Source organism: Pollachius pollachius (assembly GCF_949987615.1).
Source record: "Pollachius pollachius genome assembly, chromosome: 11".
Classification (NCBI taxonomy): Eukaryota; Metazoa; Chordata; class Actinopteri; order Gadiformes; family Gadidae; genus Pollachius; species Pollachius pollachius.
In genome coordinates, this window is record NC_136944.1 from 7165039 (window position 1) to 7188770 (window position 23732).

Here is a 23732-nt window from a genome sequence, read left to right on the forward strand (position 1 = left end):
CAATAGATTCCCACCGCTAATAGTTAGTAAGGACAGGAAACTCAAGTCACGTCTGCTAGACGCTCTGCAAACTTTTCTTTTTTTCTGTTGTGCTCTGATTCGTTGTCTTCATGCGTGTTACATTACATTTGCATTTTGCATCAAGTCATTTTAGCAGATGCTCCCGACCAAGACACTTACAAGCGAGGGGCTCGGAACAATCAAAGCGCATGAGAAAAATCGAATTGACTACCAAAGTGCTGCACGGCTGAGCCCCTTTAAGAAGCAACCCGACAGATATCTCAAGCACAAGGTGAACAGACTCCTCGGAGATGGGGCCGCTCCACAAAGTGCCCTCCAAATTCAGCAGCCGAGCCAAAACAAGAATAAGCGAGAGTGCAGAAAGGAGTTTAGATGTTGCCTGCGAACCGCCACATCTCCAACGACTCTCGAACCCATCTGCGTGTTTATTTAAGGCACAGCCGCGCAGGGGGCTGCCATTGTAGCGGTGCTCTGGGAAGCACTTCTGCAAGGCACCAGAAATGTGCATAAACGTCTCTATGTTTATGCCAAAGTGTGCATCAGGGTTGGGCCCTTGCTTCCCGGCCTATTTTTATCATTATTGTTATTTATTGCACGTCCCACTGTTGCTCCCTCTCCGAGGTGCTTCCATCAGTGTTGCTGTCTGCCGCTGGGTGAGTTTCACCAGATGTGGAGCCAACTTTAATCCTCCTGCGCCGGCCCAGAGGAGCGCTGTTGCTATGTGAACACATGAAGCAAGTGTTAAACACACACACACGCGCGCACACACACTCGTACGTGCGCAGGCACGTGCATGCACACACAACATACACAGGCACAGACACAGGTCTACACACGCACAGACACGCACACACACACAGGCACGTGCACGCACAAAGGCGCACACACACACACAAACACATATACACACACAGGCACGAGCACGCACAAAAGCACACACACACGCACAACACAGACACAAACACATATACACACATACACACAAACATACACAATTGCAAACAAAGTACCAACAATGTACTTAGGCCTAAAATCATTTCCACAGATAGACTCAAGAAACTGAAGAAAACCGTCAAAAACAGTCAAACGTGTGCTGTGTACACTTCATCATCATTTACACAACTGCACACACACAAACACACACACTCACACTTACTCACTTTCTCTCACTCACTTACAGACATACACACCCTCAAGCGCACCCACAAACGGAGGCACATAAACACACACATGTGCAACCACACTCACACGTTTGGAGAAGCTCCCTTTGGGTGATACTGCGGCGTTCTGACGTGCGAGCTTAGCAGGGTCATGAGCACTCTCCTGATGTCAGCTCTGCCACATCTGTCGCTCTGCTGTACCCGTGCACAGAGTATCAAGTCTCACACACAGACACACACACACATACACACACACACACACACACACACACACACACACACACACACACACACACACAGCTGGCCAGGAAACAGAGAGGAGCTGGATACAGCGATTGCGTGACACAGCCATCAACACACAGGTGGATGAGTATTGGTTTCCAAAGTAAAAGTCTTGCCAATAGCTCTTGGATGAGGTTCAGCAGATTCAACTCATTAGTTGGTCCCTGGTCGATGATATGCATTAGCATATAAAAGTGGAGGACTTGTACTGTTTAAAAGCCTGGAGGTAAATTACATGAGGAGAGATTGTGTATAATGGATGGGTCTAGCTGGAGTATTATCACAAGACTTCACTGATCCGCTGTCATATTTATGCAGATGATTGACCCGGGAATGATAGAGTGAGTGGCTGAATCCTCCGCATTTTTTGAGAACAACAAACTGTGTATTACCTTCAATTGCGAGTGTCGTTCCGTCTGGTTTGATTGACAGATGATGGGCCATCGAGCTGTCAAAACACACAAACCAATCAAAACATTTGAGTAATTTTGAACAATTAAGCCTTCTCTAAGTGTATACGGCCTGCTGTGGCGTGCAGTTACCGTTAGCCAGACTAATGATTAATGATAGCCGAAGGGGTGGTAGATCGAGGCAGGTGAGTGAGAGAGAAAGAGAGAGAGAGAGAGAGCGAGAGAGGAAGAGAGAGAGAGAGAGAGAGAGAGAGAGAGATTTGGTTATGGAGCCGTTATGCAGATGAAGGAAAGGAGATGGGTGAAAGGGAACAGGAGTGGGGAGTTCCTTGCAGGAGATCATTTTGATTCAATGTAATGACGATCTAATTACTTTATTAGGGTTGAAGTCAGTGTCTCACCACAGCATGATATCTAAACACACAAAATGCTAAAGTGACTGGGGGGAATGATTATGACTATTAATTAAACAAAGAGGCAGTGAGTGCAACGCGCTGTATGTAAATGTTGTAATTGAAAGTGTGGTTCAAGCACGCCATATTAACTCATTTGAATTGCCAAATGGACTGAGGGAAGAAAAGGATGGGACTAAAAGTGAGTAAGCCAGCGAGTATTCATTTTGTCTTTGCGTGTGTGCATGCGTGTTAAGTCATTAAGTCATTTTATACCACCAGGTGTGAGTGTGATTAACCGTTACAAGCCGTTTTTGAAAAACTGCTTCTTCTGACATCACAAGCGGGCGCATCCACCTAAGTGTGTGCTGGGTAGATCAGTCTACCAGCCTACCCAGTGGACTGTAGCAAACGTTGCTCATCTATCCATCATACATCTAGGTGGATACGCCGACTTGTGATGTCAGAAGAGGCAGATTTTCAAAACGGCTTGTAGCGACTAATAACAGTCACACCTGATGGTAATATGTCACCTTTAATGATGGTATAATATGTCACCTCACAGCATTGGTGAGGTAGAATTCAACCACCACGCACAGGCGTGGTGGTTGAATACTATCTCACAAATACTGCTCTGTGTTTAATGACTTAACACAACACAGGCTTTAATCGGTGGAAAAGCGATAAATCCATGGCCGTCATTTAGTGTCATCGTTGACATATGTCTGATGAGCGTGCTCGCTAAGCCTGACGCTATGCAGCGCTACAACAAAGAGGTCCAACACTTAAAGCTTCACGTTTCTTGTGTGGGAGGATAATAATAATAATAATAATAATTGATCGCTTTTTTACAGCGCTTTTCCGAATACTCAAAGACGCTTTGCAAAATTGAATACATACAGACAGTACAGACACTCAAACAAAAAGAAAATAAACAACACCACAACAATAGACAACACATTAAGAGAGAGAGAGAGAGGGTGGAAGATGGCGGAGGATGATTTGTCAGATGCTGTAGGTGGTCCTGAAGAGATGGGTTTTAAGTTTACTTTTGAATGAAAGTAGTGTATCGGAGTTTCGGATGGCCAGAGGGCGGGAGTTCCAGAGGGTAGGGGCGGCGAGGGCGAAGGCTCTGTCCCCCAGGGTGCGGTACTTGTCTTGGTAATGGGGATGAGAAGTATAAAGAAGCAAATGATGCAGCGGCGCAGGTGTTAACTGTACTTTGAGGTGGATTACTCGCTCTGTGCCTCGCAAGGGCACTGCCGTCGGACACCATGGTTGTGTGACACTCACAGTTATATTATTTCTGGTTTAATTATAGTCTCATACAAGGCTCACATCCAATATGTGTGTGTGTGTGTGTGTGTGTGTGTGCGTGCGTGCGTGCGTGCGTGCGTGCGTGCGTGCGTGCGTGTTTGTTCACCGTAGTCCAACCCACATCTAATCAGGTGAGACCGCAGAGATAAGTAAAACCTATGTTTAGTCTTCCTCTAGCCCGCTGTCATACGGGGATGCTTATTATAGCTGATTGTCGTTCTTAATCTACTACAGCCAGGGAATCAGGAGGGACACGGCTTCTGTGATTGGCTCAAATTGATGCTGGGGCTGGCATCACTTGCGAGTAACCCCCTCGGATTTCATTTTTGTATTCTCGCCATCTCGCCGCGCAAATTCTTATTCCCAGACGTGATCGACACCGATTTAGGTGTAGACAGCCAGGACATGCCTGTTCCCCCGTGATTATATATAGAGAGTGGACGATGATCTACTCTACTGGCTCACAAATTTGCAATCCGTCACTTCTTCACAAAGTGATTTCAGGGTAAATCCGGCCCTCAGATTGGGGCCAGATGATGTCGCTGTCACAGGGACATCATCTGGCACCGATGCCGGCCAATCAGAAATAAGCACATGTTGAAGAGAATGTGGTGTCTGTCGTTTTATTAAATAATTTTGTCCCTCCAACACTTCCTCCATCAACACCTCCATCAACACTGATTATGTGCAGACAATGAGATGCCAGTTCAGCTTTCAGTTGATGATTTGGCACAATTAACTTGTATACGCAAAAACGGTGTCACTGACTAACATCAACAAATGACATCGAAATTTAGTATCAAGGAAATACAGAAGAGATCATGGTTTGACTAGTATATCTTGACATATACAGCCAATGGTGGGAATCCAATAGGAGGGTCATCCAATTGTATTAGTATAAAAAATAAAAGTTATTTTCTGAAGCAGATGGTAAACCAGATAGTAGAGATAGAGCTTTATGAAACAAGTGTTTACAGATTCATATGGGAATTTGGCAGATTTTGTGTGGTTGCAATACACACTGAAGGTGTGATACATGGGCTAGCCGTTGAGAAAGTGATGAGAAATCAACAAAATCAACAAAACAATAAACAACAAGAAAGAGTGAAGTAAACTTCACCCTTGATTATAGATTCACTATTCTGCATTCAGAAGACGATCTGTTTTTTGTACTTTTGATCTTGTGGTGATTAGAAGCTCATTTAGATGTAACAGATTTGGGAAGAAGGCCGGGAAACGTCTAGCTCACGCCCAACCACCAAACTTTGCTTTCTGCAATGTCAATTCGGGCGGATGAAAAAAATGACTTCTTTGTTTTTACTCGCTTCTTCAGGGCCACAGGACTAAACTCTTTCAAAACAGGAGCTGCATTGAGATCAAAATGGTATCTAACTATTTAAATGCAACAGTCTCCCCAAGTCTGCTTGATCTTGCTCTATCAGCCCAGACATCACCTCCCCATTAGCCAGGGCTGCCTTTTAAGTCTCAGGCCTCTCTGCTCCGAGGGCAAAAGTACCAGCCACGCTTTACTTACATTCAATATGGCAGCCTTTATCCCGCCTGATTCATCATGTGTGGGCAGCCTGTGGATAAATACACGTACACACAAAACATCACACACACACAAACACACACTCACACACACACACACACACACACGCACACACACACAAACCACAACCATACAGCAGAAAGACCGGCACGTATAGGAAAGCGTGTCATGCCCAAGGACAGAATATCCTTTATCCTTTGCAGGGATTAAACCTGTGTTTGGCCTCCACCACCCTCCCCCCGACCCCGTCACCACCACCCATCTGCATGTATATATCCAAGTGCATCATGTACCTGCATCTGGATGGGTGCTGCTCACTCCTCTCCATAGCTCCCTGTGTGTGGATACTGTGTCACCGAGGGAGTACGGGTGTAAGAAGATTTGAAGTCGATAGAGAGATTAGATGTGTGGAGAGACAACATCTGTGCTGTCCCCTTTCACCCCCACTTCTCACTGCATTCTCTCCCCTCTCTCTCTGCTCTCCCTCTCCCTCTCCCCCTCCCTCTCCCTGTCTCTCTCTATCTCTCCCTCTTCTCGCCCTCTCTCTCTCTATCTCTCTCTCTATCTCTCCCTCTTCTCGCCCTCTCTCTTGCTCTCTCTTCCTCTGCTCGCCCTCTCTCTCTCTCCCTCTCTCTCGCTCTCTCTCTCCCTCTGCTCGCCCTCTCTCTCTCTCCCTCTCTCTCTCTCTCTCTCCCTCTGCTCGCCCTCTCTCTCTCTCTCTCTCTCTCCCTCTGCTCGCCCTCGCCCTCTCTCTCTCCCTCTGCTTTCCATCTCTCTCTCTCTCTCTCTCTCTCCCTCTGCTCGCCCTCGCCCTCTCTCTCTCTCCCTCTTCTCGCCCTCTCTCTCGCTCTCTCTCTGCCTCTGCTCGCTCTCTCTCTCTCTCCCTCTGCTCGCCCTCTCTCTCTCTCTCTCTCTCTCTCTCTCTCCCTCTGCTCGCCCTCGCCCTCTCTCTCTCTCCCTCTGCTCGCCCTCTCTCTCTCTCTCTCTTGCCCTCTCTCTCTCTCGTTCTCTCTCTCTTTCTCTCCCTCTCTCTCTGCTGTCTTACTGACTTCATTATGGTGACTGTAATCTATCTGGTGGGCTAGCCCCCCACCCATCTCTATCTGCCTCCTTCTCCGTTTCCCTGGCTGTCTCTGCACATCACTCTTCTGTTTTAAAGTGTCGACAATATGCAAATCTCTGTTTTGCCTTCTACTTCATAACAGTCCCTGGTGTCCTCAATTACTCTGGTGTCGCTCGCACTTTCCTCCATTCTTTCCATTTCTGGGTATCTCCCTCTCCCTCTCTATCTCTCTCTCTCTCAGTCACGCACTCTCACTCTCTCCCTCTGTCCCTTGTTCACACGCTGTCTCCCTCTCTCTCCCTCTTCCTCTTTCCCGCTCTCTCTACCTCTCTCTCTATGTCTCTCTCTGTCTGTATCTCTCCCTCTCTCTCTCACTCTCGCTCTTCCTCTTTCCCGCTCTCTCTACCTCTCTCTCTATGTCTCTCTCTGTCTGTATCTCTCCCTCTCTCTCTCACTCTCGCTCTTCCTCTTTCCCGCTCTCTCTACCTCTCTCTCTATGTCTCTCTCTGTCTGTATCTCTCCCTCTCTCTCTCACTCTCGCTCTTCCTCTTTCCCGCTCTCTCTACCTCTCTCTCTATGGCTCTCTCTCCATCTCTTTCAAAAGTAATGTTATGCATGCAATCAACCCTGAATTCCCTCTCTCTCCGTCTCTACCTCTCTGTGTCTCTCTGTCTTTCTCTCTCTCTCCGCAGTGCCATCCTTCTGGGGACTGGTGAACTCGGCGTGGAACCTGTGCGCCATGGGGAAGAGGCAGTCACCCGTCGACATAGAAACCAGCCACATGATCTTTGACCCCTTCCTGACCCCGCTGAGGGTCAACACCGGAGGTCGTCGGGTAAGGACACTCTCCCCTCTCCCGCTGAATTCAGGGACACACTGCACCCCTTTCTTGTTACGTTTTGAGCAGAGACTAGAAGCAGAAAGGGGAGCTGAAATGAGTCCTGGCCATAATCCTGTGAGAAAGGAAAGCCGTTTTTTGAAGTGACTCCCAGCAGACAGTGCTGGAGAGTACTGTGCACGTGAGATGGATTGTTTTTCTATGGGAGTGAGGGTTGTGGTAGGCAGGTATAGTTTTTCTGTAAGTCGTTGCCAGCTGCCCTTTCATAAAAAAACAAATAATTATAATCATAATCATAAAAAAATATATTAAAATTAATCTTTACTATATATTGATTATATGTATTTTTTTTTATTATTATTATCATAGATTTTTCTATATGGCTGCATAGAAAAATCCCCCAAAAAAAAAGAAAATTCATGTGGCTCCCCATATACTGTATATAAAGTAATCCATTCCAAGCCATTGAATTGAACACAGAACAAGGCCTATGATGGCCTCTTCAGTCGCGTCTTGTTCTTTCTGCACGGTGACCCCGCCAACTCCGGCTCTCCGTAGAGTTCTTGGCTCTTGGTAGATACACGTACGGTACGTACAGGCACACACACACACACACACGCGCGCGCGCACACACACAGCGGACACACACACACACACACACACACACAGACAGCAGAGAGCAGACAGACCGGCACGCATAGGAAAACTCGTCATTGCCCAAGGCCTCCTACCTCCTTCACAGAGCACTTATATGCAATTGTTTTCTTTTGGAAGATTCATTCTAATAAAACATGCTTATCCAGAATTTAACTATTTCAGAAAATTCAATGAAAGAAAAAATAAACAGCCACCTCAAATAACGTTGGCGTTGTGGTGGCCCTTCTTTTTAAATGTCACATGGAAATGAGCCTGCTGGTGCGGCTCCATTCTTACATGGTTCGCGTTGAACCCTGATATAAATATACATGTATTCATATTTTATTAAAAGGAGAAGTAAGAGCGCTGATGCGGTCCTAACCTGACATACCCCATAATGAACGGTGTCGTCTGGAGCTACAGTGTCTCACAGTGTCTCCTTTGTTACATTTTGGCACTCTGATCCCAAACAAGGCCTCCCACTTTACAGGAGACCTTGCAAGGAGATTTCAAGTGAAGTTATTAGGCAACCCCTCATAACGTTGTCTGCTAACAACATGACATGTTCCCCTATGACATGACCGAGAGCACCCTGAACGCACTGCTATATAATCCAGATTTGTCACTTTTGTCCAAACATTAATCCGGCACTTTATTGTGTGCAGGTAGATGAACTGTGACGCACTAAGCTGATTTAAAACAATTTTGTCAAGCTAAAAGTCCCTGAGTGTAGGCTGGCAGCACCAGGGACATGGGATCAACTTTGACTTTATGATCGCTGTCTGTCTCTGCCTCTAGCCCGTGCACTTGCATGACACACTGTAGTGTGGTTGCTTGATGTGTCCGTGTGTGTGTGTGTGTGTGTGTGTGTGTGTGTGTGTCTGTGTGTGTGTGTGTGAGCCTGGCATTTGAAAGAAAGTTATGCAGTGTAACAAACTGCCAAGTGAAAAATTCATTGCGCCAAAATGTCAGCCTTGTAGGGATTACCAGGCACAGGGGTTATTTTTAGACCTGGCTGCGTGAGAGCAGTGGGTCTTCGAGGACTTCACCTGAACCGAAAGGAACCTGAACGTGGCAGGTGAATGTTGGTACACACAGTTATTCTGTTTTGCGGCCGAAAGTGCTGGACTTTGTGGCAGTTTTTCTTTCCAAAAGTTGCGATGATATACACAATGCTCTGCAATATTGTAGGGCTATTCTGGGAAAGTTGCAAAAAAAGATGCAATTCAAAAATACTAGATGTGTTATTTATTAAAGGTCAAGTCAACAAATGGGATGGGATGCTTTGTGAGGGGAAACCTGATGACTGGTCGAACTCAAGAGTGGTCCCTTTGCGCCGAAATGTTGCAGTATTTCGACAAATATGCAAGTTTGTGGGATTTCACAGGGTTTGGTTGAGGTTGCAGGATTAGACATGATCAGGAAATTGCATAATCCTGAAGGGGCTGATATTGGATGTTTTGTATGGATTACGATTGATTTAACATGTTCAAATTGATGCTAGTCAATGTACAGTTCTGCCCGTTCGGTTGTTGGCAGGGGCGCATGGAACTGTCCGTGGGGCTGAATATAGGCCAGGTTTTTAATATTGTAACCCCTGTAACAGAACCAACCTCCTCACCTCATGAGCTTATCAAATGCTTACTACGAGCAATCAATTCATGCAGTAAACAACATCTTCCTTGTGGTCACTTTCTGGATACAGTGGTGCATGGACCAATGAGCCCTGGTTTTTAATGGATTATTCTGTGCCGATCCCCCTACACATTTGCCTTTATCCTAACTTCTGAAGGAACATTCACACCCACCTTCCCCACTCTCTCATGAATCACCTACACATCGCGTGTGTCTCGGTGTGACTAGGGATGACATTGAATGTGGCGCGTAAGTCGGCGTTTCATGCTTCGTTATACAAGCTTTCTCCCAAGCACCTCTGAAAATCAGACATATATATTAACTGAATCCAGCCGTTGTTTTCAGGGACAGCTATAGTTTCATCTCCTATATATTTGCTAATGAGCACGCTCATGGTATACATCTTCCCCATATCTGCGGTGTTTACAACATACTGTTTTAATGACCGCCGGTGAACAATTATAGCATAATTCTTTATTTTATGTGGATCTGTCCTAAAGAAATACACTGTCCGCGTTCGATGGTGTTTCCCATACATCGATTTGTTTTCTGGCAGGCCGCCAAAATATCAACATTGACTGGCACATATCGATTCAAATGTTGTTTTACTATTTAAAAGGGGTAAAATTATATTTCATTGTGGAGCTGGGCACACTGCATTGATTCATTCAGCCCATTCGTGCTACTCTCTCTCTCTTCTCTCTCTCTTCTCTCTCTCTCTCTCTCTCTTCTCTCTCTCTTTTCTCTCTCTCTCTCTCTCTCTCTCTCTCTCACCAACACATTCACTATGGACTGTCTTCTTCTCCGTGCTCACTTTGAACCAAAACATGATCGTGCACTTTTTTGGTTGGCTTTTCCCCGGAGAGAAGGCGGTTGGCCGTATTCCTGATTAGAGTCTATTCAGAGATCACAAATGTTTTTTGGAAAAAACTCCTTAAGGCATTCACTGTCTACTTCTTAACACGTATTGATTAACTTGTTTAATAGGCGCGATAGTTTCCACAAATGTACACGTGTATGGACACGTGAACACATTTGGGTGTTATGGTTACACCGGAGCTCTTTAATGCATTTTAATTAGGCTGTTGTTTTGGAGCAGGGTACTTAGACACCGCTAGACACACAGAGTACTCATACACGCGATCACGTCTTTAGTTCCATGCTTCATCTCTGTAATCCGACCCCCCAGTCAGCTTCCATCACGAGTCGAAAATGATTTTTGTGGGAATCATTGCATCTGTCAAAATCGGAAATCCATCCCATTATGTACCACCTAGCCTAAACCTAAGTCGGAATCGTGCGTATCTAAAATGTCATTAATGATCAGCTATGTTTAAGACGGCTATACAATTATAGAAACGTGTCTCTAAAGAGTTGCATAGCCAGAACAAAACCTTTGGCTGTGCTTCAGGAAAACTGGATGTGCCGAATGCTGAAGAACAGAGTAACGCAGATCAACATTTAGTCTGGCAGCCTTTGCTCTGCATCTACTCTGCATAGCCCTCCCGGCAGGGGGGCTATTTATTGACGCTTCCCAGGGTCCCTATAGGAGCCGCTGTTGTTCGGTTCACTGTTCATTTAAATATATTGAATGGAAAAAAATGTGACAGTGCAGCCGTGGAAGGCATACGGACAAAAACAACTATGCGAGTGAACTGCGACTGCAGCACAGGATGTGAGTCGTAGCCTGTGTTAATAAGAAGAGTCTGTATTAATGGTCAATGGTGAATGGAAATGGCGCTTTTCTAACCAGGGGCCACTCAAATTGCTTTACAATATTGCATAACATTCACCCATTCATGGAGCGATGGCGGTGACAACCATGCAAGGCGACAGCCAGCTCGTCGGCAGAAGTTAAGGTGAGGTGTCTCGCTCAGGGACACCTCGGCACTCCTGTTAAGATGAGCCGGGGATCGAACTGGCAACCTTCCGGTTACCAGCCAACCCGCTCTACCTCCTGAAACACATGCTGCACATATATTTATTATTATAAACAACTGCAACGGTAACCATCCGGCCTCCCAAATCAAGGCCCTAATGAAATTAAATACTAAAATTCAACTAAAATAAAGCACTGAATAGTGTCAGTACGGTTATAATAGACGGTAATACAAGAACTTCAATTGAATCACATCGGGACGTACCTGTCTTCAAAGGGGAGAAGGCGCGGCCAGGCCTTGAACTCTATTCATACTTGGGTTAAGATTTCTGTCAGCACTCAGCAGTGAGTGGCGCTTTGTCAATACTCTTCTGCTCCGTTTGGTTCTGTTTACCTGTGTTCACCGGCAGAGTAAACGTTAACATTACCCCGAGTAAACCGTTCCCTTTAGGAGACACATCCTTCCACACGAGTCCAAGGCCCCCGCCAGTGCGGCTTTTCACTCCATCCACTCAACCACAATGCCGTCGCAGGCCAACGCGGTGAGATCGGCCCCTTCCAATGACAATCTCATATCGGCCTTGTGGCTGAGAAGTCCCTTTCATCCTGACATCCGGGTGTCATTCTAGCTGTCATTCAAGCTGGCACTGGCACACCCACACGCTTGGCGCTAAATCAGCCCGCTTTATATTTGACATAAAAATCCAGGATAAAGTAAATGGCTGGAATGAAACAAAGCTATTTAGGCTGCTGAGATCCATGCACAACGGTTGTGGAAACTTTGAAAGCATAGGTTATTTTTGTTAACATATCCTTCAAAGATTCAAAGTTTTTTATTTGTCACATACTCATGCAGGATATGCGGTGAAATGTTTGTGTGAAATACTTTTCTGTGCTTAAAAAATAATTGAATGCAATATAATAAAAATATAATAAAATAAAATACAATACAATACAAATTACAATACAACAAAGAATATTTTTACCAAAAACAAATGAAAACTGGATAAACAGAGAGATGCAAATAATGTATTGCGCAATATGGCCAGGGTTCGATTATACTATTGAGGAGTTTGAACAGGAACACGTAGGCTGTTTGTTTTGCTTATAATCAAGGTGGCACGTTGGTACAAGCAAGCTCAGTCTGTCAGTACACCGGCTTTCAACTGGACAACCCAATGTACCGAGCTGGTCAATTGGCAGTCATCAGGTGTACAATCCCTGCTCCGGTTCTGGGACAGCGACCTGCTGGAATTGTAAAATCTTCCATCGTATCTTTCGTCAAACTCCCCACTGTTTGAGATCTGTCTCCAGTCACCTCCCAGCTCAACCCATCTATACGCCCACACTGCAGTCAGTCTAATAGTCTCGCACGCCATTACTCTACATTATGCACAAATCCTATCCAACTCAATGTGTATGTTTGCTGTGTGTGTGTATGTGGATGTGTGCGTTCTTGATTCTGTCCATTAGACGTTGTTCAACTCAAGGCTGCTGCTGGAAGCACATTGTCTTAATGTGTGTGCATAGTGCTAGACTAAGAGGTTATCAATCCTTTTCACACAAGCAGACAGTGTAACGGGGCATGATTGTTCTGACGTCGGTTGGACGGAGCAGAGTCGACCGCGTTCGTTTGGAACGTGAGACTTTACTCTGTAATCTGACTTGAGCTGTGTTTGTATCAATGCTAAATCTGTTTGCCACTCCAAGATCAATGTGCAGGAAACTTCAGCTGAAACTTAAACTTAAGTTTGGTTGATGTTGGCTGTATTTCAGCAATACTGAGTTTCATTATTCAGACAAATGAGATGGGATTATGAAATGTCATAACGTTGTGAATAACTTCCCTGAAGTTATTCAAATCAATTCAATATAATTTGGCAGTCCCATCGGGCAAGGAGTTTTGGACTGGCTCATACGGCAGTTAAAAACATCAGACAGCAACCTTCATTTTCAACAACAACACAACAGACCATAACAACAACTCCACAGTAAACACCATATGCAACTTATTATCGTCCACTGATTGCACAGCCTTTGATAATATATATAATATATATATAGTATAGCTTTTAAAACAGCAAAGTAATATCATTCAGAAGACGTACATTCCTATTCTACACCGAGTGTGTGTCATCGTTCAGACGCAGGACTCTGAGTTTTTCTCAGTGTGTCTCTCCTTAGACCCCCACCTGGCCTGGTGTGAAGGGGTCACGCTGGGCCTCCTCGAGAGTCATTAGTGCCCCTCTGTGACCCTTAAGAGCCTCTCCTGTCCCCCTAATCCCCCTCCTGGGAAAGGACATCGCTGCTGCTGCTGCCACTCCTGTAATAAGACAGGGCGAGGGAGAGAGAGAGAGAGAGAGAGAGAGAGACAGAGACAGAGAGAGAAGGAGAGAGAGAGAGAGAATGGGGAGGAGAGAGAGGGAGGGAGAGAGAGAGACAGAGAAGAGAGAGCAAGAGAAAGAGAATGGGGAGGAGAGAGAGAGGGGAGAGAGAGAGGGAGGGAGAGAGAAGAGGGAGAGAGAGGGGGAAAGAGAGAGAGAGAGAGAGGGAGAGAGAGAGGGAGAGAGGGGAGGAAAGAGAGAGAGAAAGACAGGGCAGGACGGACGGAGAGAGAGACAGAGAGAAACAGAGAGAAAGAGACATGGAGAGGAAGAGAGAGGGATGTAGGAAGGGAGAGGGATATACAGAGAGAGATGGAAGGAGGGAGATACAGAGAGAGAGGGGGAGCAGTGTCGGCCTCTAATCACCACGGCAGCCAGCCTGCGTCCTGCCCCGCTAAGCGAAGGTCCCCCTGCTAATCCTGACGACACAGGGCAGCAGTGGGTCAGTGAGGCTAGAGAGAAACGTTTGGATTACATAAATACAGTGCCAAAGCTCATTATCTGTGTAAGGGAGGCCCTCTCTTCAGTAGAGCACATATGGACGATCTTTCTTTTACAGCGCATCTCCTATGAAAATGTCATTAGATCGTGCCCCGCTAAACCGCGGCACGTGACATACCGCGATGTTAAGGTTGTGTTGATGTTGTGCGATTAGCGGAGCGAGGAGTGTCAACCTTTTTAGTCGCACACTCTCTTAGGTTACAGCGGGCGTCTCGGCATGTTGGCAACCCACAAACAGTATTAGAGGCGGGTGTAATCCTAATGTTTCCCCCTCCCTGTCATCCATATTGAACAACATCCACAAAAGCTCTGACTGCGAGTAATAAGGCAGCCGATGCAAGATACTAGAGAGATATCAGCAAGGGACACCGTGCCATGTAATTAGACCAGAGGGGAGACAGGCAGGGCGATGAGATCGATGGGCGGATAGAGAGCTAGACACGCTGTGGGATCCTAGGAAGAGTTAAACTCCTTAGTCTTGTTGTCTTGTCGTGTGATTAATACTGGCGCGCATCTGCTGCCTGAGAGCGCCGCGCTGGTCCATCTGTGGCCGCCGCCAGCACGTTGAATCTCCCTTTTGAGTGTGTGCGTGTTTGTGTGTCAGTGTATGTGTGTAATTATTTGTGTGTGTTTGTAATTTTGTGTGTTTGTGTTATTGTGTGTTTGTGTGTGTGTGTAATTCTGTGTGTTTGGTTGTGTGTTTGTGTGTCCGTGTACATGTACATGTGTTATTAAGTGAGTGTGTTTGTTTGTTGGTGTGTCAGTGTACTTGTGTAAATACTGTGTGTGTGTGTGTGGTTGTGTGTTTTTGTGTTAGTGTACATGTGTGATTTTGTGTGTGGTTGTGTCTTTGTGTGTCCAGTAAGGAAGTGTGTGCGTGTTTTGTGACGTGCATTGGGGCATGTGGGGCAGTATGGGTCTGTGTGTGTGTGAGAGTGTGTATGTCTGTATAAATACATCTACGTTCATGCATGTTGTCTTTAATTGTGTGTAATTGTGTATGCGTGTGTGTATCTGTAATCATGTACTTTGTGTTTAACTGTTTGTAATTGTGTGTTGTGTGTGTGTATCTATGTTCATGCGTTATGTGATGCCTATGTGTGTGGGTCCCATCTGAGATCATTAAAAAATGTGGATGAAGAAATGGAGGTTGACAGTGTAAGATAAAACACTGCTGTGCACTGGCGTCAGGAGAACATCGCACAAATGAATCCATATGCATGCCCATTCACATCAAACGCTGTCTCTCTCTCTCTGTCTCTGTCTCTCTATCTATTCCTCTCTTTCTCTCTCTCTGTCTGTCTGTGTCTCTTCCCCTCTCTCTCTTTCTCTCTCTCTCTCTCTTCCTCCCTCTCTCTCTCTCCCTCTCTCTCTCTCTCTCTCTCTCCCTCTCTCTCTGTCTGTGTCTCTTCTCTCTCTCTCTCTCTCTCTCTCTCTCTCTCTCTCTCTCTCTCTCTCTCTCTCTCGCTCTCTCTCTCTTCCTCCCTCCCTCTCTCTCTCTCTCTCTCTCTCTCTCTCTCTCTCTCTCTCCATAGCACCTTAATAATCATCATTCACACTCTCTTATGACATGACTGTGTACTCAGGCTTTAATATGGAGCAGGTGTGCGGAACACACGCCATGTTGAAAAACCTTTTATGGACCTAATCCCAGACAGATGCAAACAGGGAGAGAGCGCTATGTCAATGTACCAATCCCTCTTTTGCTCACAACATATTTCTGTCTCTCTGTCTATCATGTGACCCATGTAACGTGTTTTCTATCTAATTGGAGTTGTCGACTGATTCATTATGTGTGCGATCATGTTCCCATCATCAGTCAGACAGATCAGACAGGGTGACATATAGAGTGACATACAGAGGGATAGATACACTCACAGTGTGTACACGGCTGCTTTTCTCTCAGCACACACACAATAGCAGCAGGCACAGTTATGGACTTAACCAACTAGGACAATTAACATAAAGTTACATTAACATAAGACAACTGCACGGTGTTACTAGAAGGGACATCTACAAATGGACTGGACTGATCCAGAATACATTCCACCCAGGTGGGATGAGTCATGAAACGGACACAAGCACAGCTGCACACCTGGGTTTCTGTATGATGTTTAACAATTATACTATGCCGTGCAAAACAATTATACTATCAGCAGTTGCTGAAGGGAGGGCTGGGCCATTTTTTCGGTTTAATTGATTCATTTGCATGCTTTTACGAAATGGCCGAACCGAAATAACGCGATTTTTAAAAGTTCTAGACTCTGCAGATTTGTTTTGCCTTCAAGAGCACATAAGCCCGCTTTTTCAGATGGAATTCTGACACAATTAAAAAAATGGGTTTGGTGTGGGGAGTCGGGGCGGGTTCTGACGTTACTTTTTTAGTAACATAATTGTGCATGAGCTTTGTAATGAGTGACATTGTAAACGTGAGGCGCCACACACCTTGGCGTTATACAGAGAATCTTAACCCTCACTTGCACATCAAATAAACCGCTGCTCAGACGCAGACGCACACATCCACACACACGCCGTTGTATACACTGCCTTATACTATAAGTGTCAGAGAGAGGGAACCGTCCACCTGACGCAGCATTCAACCACTATGGCAAGCCAAACAGTTAACAAATGTGTGTTTTTTTACAGTTTTTTTCAATTGCTTGAACACATTTTGTAAAACTTGGCTCCTTGTGTCAGAACTCAACACACAAGCAAATAAGACACAACACTGAGAAATATACCATACACATCTATGTCAAATTGAAACTCTTCTATCGAAACATAACAATCCTTTGTCAAAATGTCACACTGATGACAAAATGATACACACTTGTATCATATGAATACACTTTCAGATCAGCAGCAACACACTAGTCTACTTTATATAAAACACTGCAGTCTTCCATATTCACTGTTTTTATTCAGTTCCACAGAACTTCCACAGTTTCCACAGTTTTCACAACAACCAAAACATCTAATACTCAATACTGTACATTGCAGTACAGTACTCTACTGGACAGTAAATTCAGTTTCAGCAAAAATATAACAAAAATTAAAAAAAAATACACAACTGTACTGTAAACACAGAAAAACACGGCAAGTGTGCGTTGGTTGTCTTATGGATCCTTGGCTTGTGTGCTGAATCCATCCATGGATTGACCTTACCTCAATGTCTCCACAGGCCTGTTCCATTGCCTGCAGAAGAGGCATGCGGGCATGTGGTTGACGTTCATATACACTACATCCTCAAGCCGAAAAAAAAAACTTCTATAGGTTTTTGAAATGGCGAGTATAGGCCTTCGACTTCAAATTGTTTTTGGTTGGTGTACCAGTTCCGGACCAAAACAGCTCGATGGAAACAAACATTATCCCAGACAACAACAAACCTGGGCTGCTCTGATCTGTCCTGTTCAGCTGCATAATGAAGTGCATCTAGTGTGATGATATGTTGGGTATTGTAGGGACCTATTTTTGCATGATGGTGCAGTTACTCTCGAAGGCTTATGGCAGCACACAATGATATATTTCCCCCACGCTGCCCCGGGACGTGCACAATTGCCCTTTGACCTTTTTGTAGCTGGCTGATAGGTGTTCAGTTTTGTAAGTAAGTGTTTTGAAGTGTGTATTTAAGTATTTTCAATTACCCAATGTGTTTAGTATTGAATAGATGTGTCCTCTCAATAATATACTGAGATGTCATTTTTGAACTAAGTGTCTTATGTATGAAATAGTGTGTAGTGTGCAGGAGCAAGTGTGTTGCAGAAAGGAGCAAGTGCGTTGCACAATTGCAACTAAAGTGCAAAGCAGTGCTTTGGTTTAAGGAATCGTTACATTTGTTTAAGGTATAGTAACAAAAACTTCAAGTTGTGTTACTTTGGTCGAAGCATGTGTCTAAAGTGTTCAAGCAATTGAAAAAAACTATTCAGTTCCACAGAGGGCACGTTTTCACCACAACCAAAAGATAAAATACTAAATACTTGCAGTACTGTACATTACAGTGCAGTAAATAGTTTGAGCAAAGATAAAGCAAAAATAATCCCTACTGTACTGTAAACACAGAAAAACATGGCAATTGTGCGTGGGTGGGCTAATGGATCCTGCCGTCTGTTGGGGTCTGGCCACAGGATCTCATCAACATCAAAAGCAATGTTTTCTCCCGCTAAGCATCGGGGGAAATATTGCCTTGTGTGCCGAATCCATCCATGGATTGACCCTAAGTCGATGTCTCGGCAGGCCTGTTCCATTGCCTGCAGAAGAGGCATGCGAGCATGTGGTTGGCGGTCACATACTCGCCATCTCCAAGCCGAAAAAAATTCTTCTATGCGGTTTAGAAATTTTGTGTAAGGGGGCAAGTATAGGACTTCAAATTGATGATGGTTGGTGAACCAGTTGCGGACCAGAGCAGCCCGATGGAAACTAACATTATCCCAGACAACAACAAACCTGGGCTGTACAGGACTGGTCTGTCCTGTACAGGACTGGTCTGTCCTGGTCTGTCCTGTACATCTGCATCGTGAAGTGCATCCAGAAATGTTATTATATGTTCGGTATTGAAGGGACCTAGTTTTGTTTGATGGTGCAGTAGCCCTTGAAGGCTTATAGCAGCACACAATGAGATATTTCCCCCGCGCTGCCCCGGGACTTGCACAATTGCCCTTTGGCCAATTATGTTACGACCCCGTCGTCTTGTTTTGCTGAGGTTGAATCCAGCCTTATCAATGTAAATGAATTCATGAGGCTGTGCAGCTCCATTCATCTCCAAGATGCTCTGTAACAAAACAAAATACATGTAATACATATTTTGGATGGCATTACTAAAAACACTCAACTACAGTACTACACATACAGAACCCTACCCCATCAAACAGGTACCTGGTACTTCTCTGAATGTATGTATGTGGTACTGATACAATGGCACATATTCAGCTGTAACTGGATGACACCAATACTGTATTGTAAATGTTAAGGACTGTAACACTTACCTGTACATATTCACGTCGAAGTCCTTTGACCCTGACACTGTTCCTCTCAGATGGGACCCTGTACAATTGCTTCATGGTAATTTGGTGCTTTACCAAGATGCGTCTGATAGTGGAAATGCTTACTCGCTCTATGTTATTGAATACTTCTCTATCTGCAAGTATTTGTTGCTGTAGCTGGTTGAGACGGATTGCATTGTTTGCTCTGACCAGGTCCACAATGGCAGGCTCCTGCCGTTGGGTGAACAGGCGTTGGCGTCCGCCCCAGAAGGTCTTCTAGTCATTCTATAGAAAAAAGCAACCACAAAATGTTACTGTATTGGTTTGCTTATTTTTTACAGTACTGTATATACTGTACTTTACTGTATATACCATAGAAAGTACTGAAACATCTCAATGAAGGTAATCACAGTATGTCACAAATCTAGCACTTTCGTTCAAAAAGGAGCATTAGCCACCCTGCAATACAGTACATGTGATATGGTACAGTACTGCAAATACTCTAGATACAGTCTGAGTAGAGTAGAAAGTAGAGAGTTGAAGACATACCTGTTTTCCAGTCGGAATGTCCTTATCATGGATGAAACTGTGAAACGGCTTAGATTAGGGTGGACTCTCTGCCCAGCTTCCCTCATAGTCAGACCATGGTTTATGACATGGTCCACCAAAGTTGCTCTTATGTCGTCGGAAATAATGCTCCGTGCATGGCCTCTTCCACCACGTCCTCCTCTATGTCTCTGTCCTCCTCTTCCTCCTCTGCCTCTGCCTCTTGCTCTTCCTGCATCCATGCTTGCAAAGTTCTCAAAATGGCTGAACTGAGGCCTTTTTTTCTGTAGCTGGCTGATTCGTGTTCAGTTTTGGAAGGAAGTGTTTTCAGGTGTGTATGTAAGTATTTTCAATGAACCAATGTGTTTAGGATTTTGAATAGATGTGTTTTCCCAATGGTACAATGAGATGTCATTTTTGAATTAAGTGTCTTATGTATGAAATAGTGTGTAGTGTGCAGGAGCAAGTGTGTTACAGAAAGGAGCAAGTGTGTTGCAGAATAGCAACTAAAGTGCAAAGCAGCGCTTTTGTTTAAGGAATGGTTACATGTGTTTAAGGTATAGAAGCAAAAACTTCAAGTTGTGTTACTTTGGTCTAAGCATGTGTCTATAGTGTTAAACACTGGTGTGATCAATTCAAAACACTTCCATCAAAATACTATTTACATATTTTTTGGCTTTATGAGGCCATGTTACATATTCCAATGTATAAAATTGTTTAGCTTTCTTTTTTAAAGTTGCAATTAGGTGGTACATATAGTATAAAGACTGTTGCCATATTGTAATACAATACTGTGAATATATCAGATAAATATTGCATTGACACAATCGTATCAGAATAGGATGAAATGCATATTTGTCTATCCAATGAGCTCCAATGGGCTAAACTCACAATCCGAGCTTCCCAGAGTCATACTGTACACCTATAGTTGATGCTGCAACATTGTTCTGACAATACACCAACATTACCTATTTTGGTAAATGACAGTACAGTAATTGCAGTGATAAGTAAAATGAAAAACCCTACAGTAAGAAAATGTTTAGACTGTCTTTCAGGGGATGTAATGATGAAATCAGTGCAAGTAAAAGTACACAAAGGTAGCAAAGCAAATATATATTTTTTTACTGTAATGCAGAAAAATGTTCAGCTAAACTCACTGCATAAAAAGCTTTTTGTAGGCCAACAAAAAATAAAAATAACAATATAAATGAGGTGAAGCAGATCTCCCACCTCCAATCCTGATCAGGCCAAAGGACCATATCTACAACACAGTAGAGCTCACCGAGTTCTCTTTAATGCTCTGACACATGATTGAAGTGTTTTGCCAGTTGAGTTTGAACAGGTGAGAAGTGAGTTAGACTTATTGGTAATTAGTTGTTGCGTTTTGAAGGCCAGTGTGATCCAGGTGAACCAAGTGTGCGAAATTATGAGATTTGTTGGAGTTTACCCTGGAGTTTATCAAAAATGTGAAAAGCGTGGATTTGTGCTTAGAGTTCAGCAGTCTGGAGTCTTGTAGTTGATACATGAGCTTTTTTCAGCAATTCTGAAAACATGTTTACAGAATTGTGTGCATGCATTTTGTGTGTATACAATCGAGAAAAACTGTAATGTGTAAAAAATCTAATATTTTTTGACTTCTTAAAATATTATTATTTTTTGATTTTTACCAAACTATTATGCACCCTTACATGCTACTTTCTCCTTGGAGTGGGATACATGAATGGTTTACCGGTAACAACGTTCAACGACCAACGTTGTGACTTAAAATAAATATTTTGTAAATATTGAGAATATGAGGATTATTTCTGCTTATTGCTCGTCATTACCTCGTTTGTTCATTGATTGCAAATTAAATTGTATTGTATGCCGCCAATATGGAGTGTTTCTGATTTAATAATGTTTTGTTTTTACACCATTTCTCGCAATGAAAGTCTTTGGCAGGGTTCACCCTGTGAGAGAAATCGAGAGAGAAAGCATGTGAGCAAGTGACATTTGAATGACATGCGGTACAATGAAAAATAAATGAACAATTGGTACCGCAAACTGCAAATAGACTCCCCCCTCTGAACATTGGGTCGGAGCAGACGTTTCATGAAAAGTGCCATGACAATCAAACACCAGTGATCAGATCAGTTTAATTTGTTCTCTGTGGATCCATCATCTCCTATGAAAAGGCCAGTGGGTCTGGTCACGCCCAACCCCAGCGCACGCACACTGACCTTCACATTCTCAGCCAATGTCATTCCACAGGGACGGGCCGATAAGGCCCCGAACAAATATGACAAATGGTGCTGTGATGATGCTCTGATGGTTCTGGCCGCATTGTGCTGACATTTCACATATAGATCTAAGTAGGCGTGCGTGTGTGTGTGTGTGTGTGTGTGTGTGTGTGCGTGTGTGTGTGTGTGTGTGTCCGTGTGCGTGTGTGTGTGTGTGCGCGTGTGTGTGTGTGCGTGTCCGTGTGCGTGCTCGCCCACATCAATAGGTGTGCGTCAGCATGTGAGTCCGGTTGAGGAAGCAAAGTGGTGATATAGTAACTTTCTTGGCTCAACGGGAATTGTGGTCTCAACGTGTTTAGATTTGTTGTAGCTATTGAGGCCACACGCTATAATCTGCAATATTATTAGGATATAATTACTTCAAAACCCATTTAGTATTTATTCAGGGTGCCAACCACTGTCCACGACCAGTGGAATTAATAACATGAAGTCATTAAGCTTGCATGTCTTCTGAAAGAAGGTCTTCCTTTAGAAAAATAAAGGTGCTATTTAAATAAATAAGGTTGCCTGACTTGGTTTAACCTTTAAAATGGCAGAAAAGGTACACTTTAAATGTACGTAGTATTCATTCCCAGTATATGGGTTATTTTGTTAATAAATTCATTTTAACAAATAAATAAATAAATAGTTTAAAGGTGGGAACCTGACGAAGGGAAACTCATTATGGTGTGTGGTTACAGAAGCAATAATGATTAGAGGCTACGACTGGAGCACAGGTATGGGTAGAAAGGGTAGGGTTAGGGGGTTATCGTGGAAAGGGGAAAGGAACAAAGCCGAGGCTATAGCGTTACTCATGATTTACATGCATACAGTCAACGACCAAGGACAGAGACGAATGTGGCCACCTTGTGCCCGCTCTGTTTTCCATGCCATGGCCTTACTCCTTTCTCCCCCCCGCCCCCCCATTCCTGTCCCCGCCCTTTGTCTATGCACGGAGTGATCTGATGGGCTGAGGAGCCTCAGATGGTTTTGATGTGGTGACTGGATGGGGGGGGGGGTTCACAGCTTTCCATCTTCATTTAGTAAGTGGAGGAGTGGGAAGGTCCATGGCTGTGCCTTGACCTGCGGGGGCTTGTTATTCATATCATCGGACTGTGTTCCGAGCGATGGAGACTGTTTGATGAGTGAGAACGTGTGTTGGGAGGGAGTGAGGTAGCCGGAGTCAATCTCACTAAGAGGATAGATGCTTCTGCTAGGGCCCACCGCGCTTCTTAGTTTCACCTTTTATAGCAGGGGTGGGGGGGGGGGTGGATGTCACACAGTAATAGCTGAGGGGATTATCCATCATTGACTTCATAATAATAATAACCGTTTAAAAAGCGCTTCCATTAAAGCAATTAATTAACTAAGTGCTGGACAGGGCTTAGACAGAACATGCAAGTAGAACTCCATAAAAAAAACAATTGCTATAAACTAACTCAGACTCATAAAAGGTCTGTAGGCCTCTTCATTTAGGTGTTTCACACAATAACTATTCCCTTAGTGCCTGTGTGCTCTCAGTTTGTAAGAAAGCGATAAAAGGCTCTTACGGTTGAAAACGTGTTTTGGCCACAAAGGACAACAGGACAGGACAGGGCGCTAGACAGACGTACGCCGCGGTGTCACAGACGGGAGGAGATAAGACGGTTAGACGGGGAGAGTTGATAGCCACAGAGGGACGGGGTCCTGTGTGCTTCAGACTGATTGGATGTGTGAAGAGATGGGACAGGAGGGATCCAGAGGTGAGGAGAGGAGAGCACATCAAAGCAGGACAGGAGAGGGGTTGAAGAGGCAGACGGAAACGTGGGGAGAGAAACAAGGGGGGAAAAGAAACAACACAAGCAAAAGGGAGAGATGGTGAAAGGAAACGGGGGAATGG

General features: G+C 44.4%; 1 protein-coding gene across 1 annotated transcript in view; it reads left to right on the forward strand.

Moving 5' to 3' along the window:
* LOC307083250 (carbonic anhydrase-related protein 10-like) overlaps positions 1-23732 on the forward strand; it is a gene marked incomplete at both ends in the record, with an annotated part of 80651 nt that overhangs the window by 28738 nt on the left and 28181 nt on the right. The window contains one exon of the mRNA XM_079747083.1: positions 6890-7032. Coding sequence (XP_079603209.1) covers positions 6890-7032 — 143 coding nt within the window. The remainder of the gene's footprint in view (positions 1-6889; positions 7033-23732) is intronic.